The sequence below is a fragment of the Canis aureus genome, chromosome 30 (assembly GCF_053574225.1).
Source record: "Canis aureus isolate CA01 chromosome 30, VMU_Caureus_v.1.0, whole genome shotgun sequence".
In the NCBI taxonomy this organism is placed as follows: domain Eukaryota; kingdom Metazoa; phylum Chordata; class Mammalia; order Carnivora; family Canidae; genus Canis; species Canis aureus.
In genome coordinates this window covers 40,800,303-40,810,887 of record NC_135640.1, presented here as the reverse complement: position 1 = coordinate 40,810,887, position 10,585 = coordinate 40,800,303, and the positions used below count along the sequence as shown (strand labels likewise).

The 10,585-nt window shown below is 57.6% G+C and overlaps 1 protein-coding gene across 1 annotated transcript; it reads left to right on the top strand.

The window, feature by feature from the left end:
* Window positions 1–232: 232 nt before the first annotated feature.
* TFF1 (trefoil factor 1) lies at window positions 233–3,562 on the top strand. The gene is made up of 3 exons (XM_077879300.1): window positions 233–393; window positions 2,748–2,900; window positions 3,355–3,562. Exons 1-3 carry the CDS (start codon window positions 318–320, stop codon window positions 3,369–3,371), a joined length of 246 nt encoding a protein of 81 aa, XP_077735426.1. The 5' UTR covers window positions 233–317; the 3' UTR covers window positions 3,372–3,562.
* Window positions 3,563–10,585: the final 7,023 nt, after the last annotated feature.

Here is a 10,585-nt window from a genome sequence, read left to right as displayed (position 1 = left end):
TGTGGTGTTGACATTCGCAGGAGGGCCCCCACTGCGGTTAGGAGCGCGATCGGGTCAGGCCCAGGGGGCAGGAGGGACGTTCTGAATCTCAGGTCCCTCGGCCAGGATGACGGCGCACCTCGGCGCTTGCCCGTATCAGCAAACCCGTTTTAATCAGTGGAGATTACCTGGAGCGGAGGACTGTGGGACCCTCCTTAGGCAAACGTTACCCAACACTCTTTGGGCAAACAGAGCCTGCGCATAAAACCAAGGGCCTGCCCACGGTCCCATCCCCGACTCGTGGTCTCCCCTGGAGCAGAGAGGACGCTCACGCCACCATGGAGCACAGGGTGATCTACGTCCTGGTGTTGGTCTGTGCGCTGACCCTCAGCTCCCTGGCCCAGGGCCAGCAGGGTAAGTGGCCCTCCTCCCACCTCCCAGTGGTCACCAGGCCCTAGTCAGCCCCCCACCCCCGGGGGGCCCTGGGCCACCATCCATGCATTTGAGCCAAGCGCTGTTCTGGGCCCTGGGAGGATTTTAGGGGGTGAAGGTGGGCAGAGAGCACCAGCAGGGCGATGGCCACCGGAGCTCCAAGCGCTGCTGTGGGGATGTGGGCGCCCTGGTCACGGCTCGCTGTGTCCAGCACCCACCACTCCCAACACAGGACCTCGAAGGGAGGTCTTGGAGGGGGGGTGTGAGAACAACTACTCCCCCAGATGTCCAAACCGGACGCTGGTCAAAGCCACCCAGATGCCCAAGTGCATATTCAGCAGATGAATGTTCCCTGAGGACCCCTGCGGTCTCTAAATATTTTATTTTATTTTTTTAATAATAAATTTATTTTTTATTGGTGTTCGATGCACGGGGTACATCTCCGTGGTGCCACAAGCCACGGAGTGCTCTGCCCCTTAAGCTACTGTCTCCGCTCCTGGACCCTGGAGTGGGGCGTCGGCCACGGGGGCACAGGGTGGGGGGTGACGAGGGCTCCGGAGAGCACTTTGCCAGCTGCACTGTGCTCGATAAGTGTTACTCATTCTCGGCAGGTGCCGTGGCCAAAGGTTTCCCAGGATTTCCAGACAAGGGTTTCCATAGAGGTTTGAGGAGAGGGAGAGGAAACTATGGTTTCCGTGCACCTTGGGGTGCCTTCTGAGGACCTGATGGGGAATGAAAAACAATGGGGTACACACATGTATGCACACACACACACACACACATGTGCACTGCACAGGCACATGTGCACATGCATACAGGCACATGTACACAGGCACACAGTGCACATGCACACATACACACGTGCACACACATGCACACACGTGCACATGCACACATACACAAGGCATACATGCACACATGTGCATGCACACAGGCACACACATGCACACATGCATATAGGCATACATGCACACAAGTGCACATGCACACAGGCATACAGGCACACATGCATATGCACACATACACAAGGCACACATGCACACACATGCACATGCACACAGGCACACACATGCATACAGGCATACATGCACACGCACATAGGCACGCACATGCACATGCAACATACATAAGGCACACATGCGCATGCACACATATGCACATGCACACATGCACACACGTACACACATGCACACACACAAATGCACACACGTATGTATGTACGCACACATGCATACAAGCACACACACAGCTCCTCCTGACTTCACAAGCGCCCTGGGGGTAGGTAATGCCACCTGCAGAGGCCACCCCGCCAGTGAGAGGTGGCCCAGACCTTTCCCGCGAAGCCACAGACCCTTCCTTCAGAGACGGCTTGAGGCGGCCCGGGGAGGAGAGCACAGAAGCCCTGGGGGCAGCTCCCTCGTGGGCTCGCCTTCTCCATTAGGCCTTGCTGGGTTTAACAGAGGAACGGATGTGGGTTCAGCCCCTTCGGTTCTCCTGGGTAGACCTCAGGGAGCCCTGCCTCCCCGGCGCGTCTGCCCCACGCGTCCTCCGCCGTGCTGGCCTCCACCATCCTCGGGGTCGAGGCTACAGAGCGCCTGCGGCACCCACACACCCTAGTCTCCGCGTCTTTCCTGCAAACGGACCTCCACCCCTGAAATACACCTTGCGCACGCTCTCTCCTCTCCTCTCTCTCCTCTCCTCTCTCTCTCTCTTTCAACTGCCTTTGAACACCTGTTCCCGCCGCAGGGTACACCCACTGCCCCATCCCCACCTGGTCAACCTCCTCCCACAGGAAGCCGTCCTTGCTTTGTTCAGCCCTGTCCTTGTCCCTTCCGTACTCGCCCTCAGCGCCCTGGGATGCCCACCCTGCGCAGTTTCGGACATTTACTTGCTTTTCTCCTCCATTAGACGGTTAGTGTCTTAGCCACGACCTCTCTGTTTTTAATTTCTGGGTCCCCATCAGCTGGCGCAGGGCCCCGCACGCGCTCGATCCTCGGTGACCTTCACCGTCGACTCACGCTGCGCCGATTTCTGTTTCGAGCATGCGCGGCATTCGGGAGATATTTCTTGACTGAGTAACGTCAGAGTGTTGTTTGTGGAAGTAAATGAACGCGTGGATACGTTACGTCGGGAGGGGGAACGTCGACAAACCCCGGGCACCTTGCATTTGCCCTGAGCTGAAGGGTTTTCATGTCCGGAGATGGGGACAGGACGCCCCCTGTCCTCTGAGCCCCGAGTCCCCATCCGTGGCACCAGCTGGCTGCCTGCTGGTTCAGTTGGAGAAGGAAGGCCCGGGTCGGCCGGTTCTCAGCTGCCTCTTGCCTCTGCCCTTCCAGAGACGTGCACGGTGGCCCCTCACCACAGAGACAACTGCGGCGCTCCGGGCATCACGCCTTCCCAGTGTAAGGACAAGGGCTGCTGTTTCGACAACACAGTTCGTGGGGTCCCGTGGTGCTACTACCCTGTGGCCGTGGACAACCCTCCCGAAGGTATGGCCTCGGTGGCTCTGTGGGGTCTGAGGATGCAGAATCAGGGAGGAAACCCCATGGGGGCGCAGGGGTCCCCTTAGTCTGCACGGCCAGCCGTGCTTGCACCCACGAGGGGGGCCCCAGTGTGAGCGTGGTGGTGGGGGGTCCAGCCTGCATCAGGCTGACGTCGGGGTGGGGACCCAAAGACGAGGCTCAGAGAGCCGCTCGGCGAGGAGTCCGTGTTTGTCCCCGTTCGTCTTCGCGCCGCTGAGCGCAAGCCCGTGGAGAGTCCTGCTGGCACTTTCCGCCCCCTTGGGCGGGAGCCCAGAAAGTCACAACAAAGACATGAAGGGGGGCGCATTTTCTAAGAAATTTTCCCCCTGGGGCCTCCAAGGGGGGATCTCTGCGGTGATTTCGCAGCGAGCACACCCCAGGTTCTCACTGCCTGTGTCTCCTTCCCACCCTCGCCCCTCAGAGGAGTGTCCCTTCTAGATGCCTGCGGCGGAGCAGCGCCAGGAGCTGGGCGGCCTCGCCGGGCGCCCGGGAGCCCCGCCACCCCGTCCCCGTCCCCGGCAGCCACGCGGGGGCCCCCTCGCGCATCCGCACCTCGGCTCGCTGCATCGCCGGACTGCGCACAGCCCTGGACTCAAAATTGGCTTAAAAATTAAAAGAGATGAATGTTGCTCGTGCTTTCTGTTCTTTTTAAAGATTGCAAACGGCTGTCCTTTCTTTGCAAGGGGGGTGCGGCCTCCGTCCACGGGTCCCCCTGCCCCAGAGGGGGGAATGAGGCGCTCGCAGGGCCGCCCAGGCCGACCGGGTGTGGGCAGCGGGGGCAGCGCCCAAGGCCGCCAGACCGTCACGCGGCTGAGCATCCCGGGGGGCAGCGCCTGCGCCTGCCTCCCCACACCGCGTGGTCTAGAGCGTGACGCGGTGCTTCGGGCAGCCATTCTGTGCTCATGAGGAAAAGCCACAGGCCTAGAGCCCTGACGCCCGTGACCTGACGCATGTGACTCACTCGCCTTGAGACCTCGTGTTGAGCAAACCCAACGGTCCTGATGGGTCAAAACGCAACTACTGGGGTTTCTGTCGCTTGAGAACACACCAGGGCCCCCCGTGAAGGTGCTTCGACTGAGTCCTCCAGGCTGGGCCGGTCCCTTCGTCCCCTCCTCCGCGCCTGGTGTCTTAGCCCGACCTCCTTCTAAGCCCCCCCCCGCCCCGTGGGGCTCTCAGCCGAACATCGGGCTACGCATGGGGTGAGAGCAGCAGCAGGGGGAGGTGTGTGGGGACGCTCAAAAGGCACATCTTCATGTTTTCAAAACCAACTCCCTTCCAAGTGATACCTCATCCTGACCTTCGTGGCCCCGTAAGTGACGAGAAGGGGGCCGCGTGGGCCGACACGCTCCCGACCGGCCCCGCCACCCTCCTGAATCACGGGCCTACTGAGGATCTCAAGGGTGCAAGGAGGGGACGCAGGGGCAGGGAGGCTGGGACACCTGAGCAACCGCCCATGTTGTTCCTTCATGAGTCACACGTGCCCTCATGCACCGAATAGGTGAGGCCTCTAGTGGGGCCGACGCGGCGGGACATTAGGTCGAGAGGTGTCTCCCTCTAGCTCACGCCCCAGGGAACCGTGTGGCTCTGGGGACACTTCGCATGATGCACAGACCAGGGGCCCCGTGACTCGAGATGCTCCTGTGGCCTGGGGTGTCCAGCAGGGCCGGGTGACAGGGTGACTGACTACGTGGGTCCCCGCCGCGGGAGGGAGGGGGCCGAGGGCCGGCGAGCAGCTCAGCTCGGCCTCCCAGCCTGGGACCTGGAGAGAAATCGGGTCCGCCGTCCACCATGGACTGTCCAGGGTGTGTGGGTGCATGATCTTGGCTCTACCATCCGGACCGCAGACCTAGACAGAGCCGGGGGACGCCTGCTGGGGCGGCCCTGCCTCAGGCGGGTGGGGACACGCGTCCTTCTGTCCCTGTCCGGGAGGTGGGGACAGGGAGCGGTCTCCGCCACTCAGCCTTGCGGAAAGTCACAACCTCCCCAAGAATCCCCCGGGACTGAAGCCGAGGGGAGGCAGAGAAAACAGTCTGTGGCCAGTGTGGGGGCCTGACAGAGAGCCGATGGGGGTGCCCCGATAGCTCCGGGACCCCGAGTTCCTCAGGGGATGCTCAGGGCAGATGGCCATGCACCTGCGCCTCATCCCTGGGTGGCCCCAGCTCCCTGAAGCTGTGTGGGCTGCGGAGCCCGAGGGGTGAGGGCTGAGGCTGCACGAGGGGGCGCAGGGGCCAGAGCTGGGGGCAGGGGGCAGGGGGCAGGGGGCAGGGGGCCCTGGGGACGTGCACCTTCCTCCTCGGGTTCAAGGAGACAGAGGAGGTGCCGGGCAGGACAGGGGCCCAGTGGCGATGTGAGGGGCTGTGTCCTCTGCGCGGGGAACACAGAGGAGTCACCGCAGCCCATGCAGTGGCCCCAGGCCACCCAGCAGGCCCCCTCCCGGCCCCTTCCTGGCCTCCTCCCAGCACCCTACAGACTCCCCTCCTGGCCCCTCCTGCCCCCCTCCTGGCACCCTCCATGCGTCCTTCCTGGCCCCCTCCCAGCACCCTGCAGACTCCCCTCCTGGCACCCTGCAGGCCCCCCTCCTGGCCCCTCCTGGCCCACTGCAAGCCCTCCTCCTGGCCCCCTCCCAGCACCCTGCAGACTCCCTTCCAGGCCTCCTTCCTGGCCCCCTCCTGGCCTGCTGCACGCTCCAACCTGGCACCCTCCAGGCACCTTGTAGACTCCCTTCCTGGCCCGGTCCTGACACCATGCAGGCCCCCCTCCTGGCCCCTCCTGGCACCCTGCAGGCCCCCTTCCTGGCACCCTACTGGCACCCTGCAGGCCCCCCTCCTGGCCCCCTCCTGGCACCCTGCAGACTCCCTTCTTGGCACCCTCCTAGCACCCTGCAGGCCTCCTTCCTGGCCCCCTCCTGGCACCCTGCAGGCCCCCCTCCTGACACCCTCCTGGCATCCTATAGACCTGCTTCCTGGCCCCCTCCTGGCCCTCTGCACGCCCCCCTCCTGGCACCCTCCTGGCACCCTGCAGACTCCCTTCTTGGCCCCCTCCTAGCACCCTGCAGGCCTCCTTCCTGGCCCCCTCCCGGCACCCTGCAGACTCCCTTCCTGGCACCCTGCAGATCTGCTTCCTGGCCCCCTCCTGGCCCCCTGCATGCCCCTCTCTTAGCACCCTCCTGGCACCCTGTAGACTCCCTTCCTGGCACCCTGCAAACTTCCTTCCTGGCCCCCTCCTGGCACCCTGCAGCCTCCCTTCCTGGGCCCCTCCTGGCACCCTGCAGATCCCCCTTCCTGGCCTACCTCCTGGCACCCTGCAGACTCCCTTCCTGGCACCCTGCAGGTCCCCCTCCTGGCACCCTGCAGGCTCCCTTCCTGGGCCTCTCCTGGCACCCTGCAGATCCCCCTTCCTGGCCTACCTCCTGGCACCCTGCAGACTCCCTTCCTGGCCCCCTCCTGGCACCCTGCAGGCTCCCCTCCCAGCCCTCTCCCAATACCTTCTAGGCTACCCTCCAGCCCCCCTCTCCCAGCAGCGAGAATTCAGGGTGGCCAGTTCATGGCTGCCTGGGGCCCCTCGAGTCCTTGAGGTGCCTGGAGAGGGTGGGAAGCAGGCAGCTGTGACAACAAAGCACCTTCGTGGGAACAGTTCTGCTGATAAGGCACGAGGAAGGACGTGTCTCTCACACGCGTGCACACACACACGCATGCAAGCACGCACACAGACTCACATACATTCGGCTCTTAAAAGGCCCTGGGGAAACTGGGTGGAGGGTGGCCACTGGGGGTAAGCCTTCTGCACCCCACAGCCCTGGATTCCATCAGAAGAGTGGAGGCTGCTCTGATAATTTCTATATTTGAGTACAATGCTTGGCAGTGGAAAGTTTTTTATATTTTCTATTTTGTTTTTAGAAACAGGCCTTCTGGGGCGCCTGGGTGGCCCAGTGGTTGAGCATCTGCCTCGGGCTCAGGGCTTGATCCCGGGATCCTGGGATTGAGTCCTGCGTCGGGCTCCCTGCAGGGAGTCTGCTTCTCCTCTGCCTGTGTCTCTGCCTCTCTCTGTGTGTCTCTCATGAATGAATAAATCTTTTAAAAAAAAGTCATGTTCTGACTACCAGGGGTCAAGACTTCAACATACGAATTTGATGGGGACACAACTCAGCCCATGACAGCTGGTGTCTGTTCCTTGCTACCAAGGAGCCCTCATCACTGCAAATCACCAAAGGGCAGGTGTCATGATCATCTGCTGCATTGGAGACTGGTCAATTTTTCCATAATGGTCCCCCTTCCAACAAGGGGGATGTGCAAAACTGAAAATGTGTCAAGTACAGACAGTGGGAAACCTGTGGCCTGTGAGATGTGGGTGGCGCTCCTAAGATATGTGACATGCAGGTAGTTGGTAACCTACAGGACGTGACATAACAAAAAGGAAGGAATGAGCAGGGATGTTAGCATGGAGAGGCGGGGTGGAAAGGCCAAGCCATGAGAAGCTGACCGTGCACGGCTAGGCTGACAGCTTTGACAATCCTAAATCAGGTACCATCAGTGACCCCTGTCATGGCCCAATTGGGTGCATTTGTCAAACACAGACTAATGTCACAGCTGCCCTGTGGGCCGCCGTGGGCTACAACTGGGCCAACAGTGCTTACCCTGAGCCTCTCCAATAAAGCCCCAGCATATGGTGGCCCCCATAGCATCCATTTGTTAGCCCCTTGCTCAATGTGTGGTCACCATGCACTGGTGGAAAGGCTGAGAGCAGGACAGGACATGACCCAGGATCCGGGTACGTGGTCCTTCCCCCCTCCACCTGCACCCCATGCAAAGCATTACCTGCCACTTTTCCTGCCTCTTGAATTTCACACGTGTTATACATCGACTTACCATAGTCTGTGGCTTTGATCCCTGAGCCTTTCTGTTCCATGGTCGTATACTTGGAGGCTGCCATTGTTTCTGGATAATTTCCACACAACAGGATTCTGTTCAGAAAATGTTATCTAAGGATCAGACCAGGAACCAGTTCTTGAAGCCAAATTGTGGTTTAAGGTCATATTTGTAGGGTCACTGGGAAGGTTATTGTGAGTTTAAGAAAACTCCCTTGCCTTTCTTTGCGAGTGTGGGGAGGGGCGGTCGGTGGAAACGTTCAATGCCTGTGACCCTGATAGGAAACATCAGCTAATAAGAGAGAGACACACTTGGCAAATCCAGCTTGGGAACGTAGGGGAAGGTATCAAAGGCTCTTAGGACATAGTTGCCTTTTTAAGGGTCTGAGCAGATGGAAGATTACAGTCAGTCACAGGAAGGGAAAGAAATAGTATTATTTTTTAAAGGATTTTATTTGGGGTGGGGGAAGAGGGAGTGCACAGGGGAGGGGCAGAGGGAGAGAGAGAGAGAGAAAATCTCAAGCAGACTCCCCATGTGGGGCTCGATCCCACAACCTGGTCATGACCTGAGCCCAAAATCAAGAGTCGGATGCCTAACCGACTGAGCCATCCAGGGGCCCCAGAAATAGTATTATTTTTAAAGGTATTTTTAAATTGTTCTTCTCAGCTCTTAACATTGCCCCTGAGCTGGGCATTCTGGAGGTAGCACAGTAAATCAGACAAAAACACACATCGCCACGTACACGTGTGGTGCAACGAGATTGAGCGAACTAATAAGTTGGGGACGTGCATTCTAAAGGCAAATGTTGGGAGGACTTTCGGCCAGCGTGGGGAACTTGGGAGGGCTGAGTTTTGTCCCTTGGCAGCTGACAGACTGCCTGATGTTGGCAGAGGATAGGAGACTCCCGGTTCAGAGACAAAGAGCGTTATTACTCGTGGGACAGCCAGTGGCCTGGGCATCAGCATCTTTGCCCCCGAGTCCTCCTGGGGTGACGTGGCTGGGTCCGGGTGGATGCTGACACACACACAGTAGGTTGTAGTACGAGAAAGCAGCTCTGATCTCTTCGGGGACTCAGATCTTTTGAGGGGCAGCAAGCCTTGCCTGCCTTTGCTCCGAGGGGGACACCGTATCTACCCTCCAAGGTTGTTTGCTGCACAAACCCTGGACCGCCGAGGCCAACAGCGGTTGATTAGTCCCATCTACGCACAGCCCAGGGGAGGAAGGCGTCACACCATGCAGGGCCACATGGGTTGTGCCCTGGGAACAGAGGGAACCACCGGGGCTGTGACACGAGGCTTTGTAGGGACAAGAGGGTGGAGTGCCCTCAGGAGGCTCCCACAGGAGAATGTGGTTGGCTTGTTTAAATAATTCTGTGGCTGGCTGGGGAGTGAAACCCACTGCTCAGGGGTGAGCAGGAACTGTGCCCGGTCCCCTGATAAGGAGGGTTGTTTGGCGAAGGGGTCATATCTGTGGGAGCAGAGCAGGGAGGGGAATTTGCGGTTAGGTGACTCGGAGCCCTCCAATTCCACCGGATGCAGGGCAGCATTTATCCCTGACCTTAATTGAGGTCCCATGCCCTGCAGATAGTTAATGCCTCATTCACGTGCACAAATGTGACAGATTCGGGGAGAATTGTCTCCCAACAACCAGTGTCCAAAACGTATTGTTTTCAGGACCAGATTACAGAAGACGAAAGAAAACATGGTGGCATGTTTCCAAACATTTTCTTAATAAATAAAATAAAATAGAAATATTTCTCTCCATCTTTATTTTTGAAATTCATGTTAGAGAGTTTCAAGACTACACTACAGGGGTATGCAGATTTTTTTGGCAACTACTCAGCTCTTCTATTGTAACTTAGAAGTAGCCATAAACAATACATAAATGAGTGGGTATGGCTGTCTTTTAATAAAGTTTTATTTTAAAAAACAGGCAGTGAGCTTATGGGTCAGTGTTGCTGACTTTTATGATACCCTATTATTTTTCCTTAATCTGAATGGCTCAAATATTTTTAATTTTTTTAAATTTTTTTATTTTTAAGTTTTAAGATTGGCCAGGTCAAGATGCCTGGGTGGCTCAGCGGTTGAGCATCTGCCTTTGGGGCAGGTCGTGACCCCGGGGTCCTGAGATCGAGTCCAACATCGGGTTCCCCGCAGGGAGCCTGCTTCTCCCTCTGCCTGTGTCTCTGCCTCCATCTCTGTCTCATGAATAAATGAATAAAATCTTAAAAAAAAAAAAGATTGGCCAGATCATGGCTTGTCTCAGCATGGTGCCAAATAAAACAAAACAAAGCACCCACTCAGACACCAAAGAGACATCTTAAAGTCATTTAAATCTTGGTAAAAATCAGAGAAGTTCAAGGAGGAATTTCATCGCACAGCACACTGAAAAATGTGTTAAAATTTATGTCTGTCCAATGATATCCCCCAAATATAACTTACTAAGACATCTCCAATGTCATCCCCTCCCAGATTGGGCATCAAAATTCTCATCGGCAATGGTTGATTTGCTGATTTCTTCTCCCGGTTTTGGCCATGTTCTTTATTACATAGATAAATCTAGTCATGGGCTTTAAAAGATTCTGTTATTTAACCACCCTATTGACCAGCACAGCCAAACTGCAGAAACCAAACCAGAAACTTTACAATGCTGGGGAGAGAGGCGGGGGGGACCTCTGCCCTTCTGGATTTGGCGTGACTAGGCAAGTAAATGTTGGAAAGAAAAATATGTTTTCCCCTGACAATAGTGTAAAAATAAGATACCCTACTACTCAGGTTTTAGAAGACA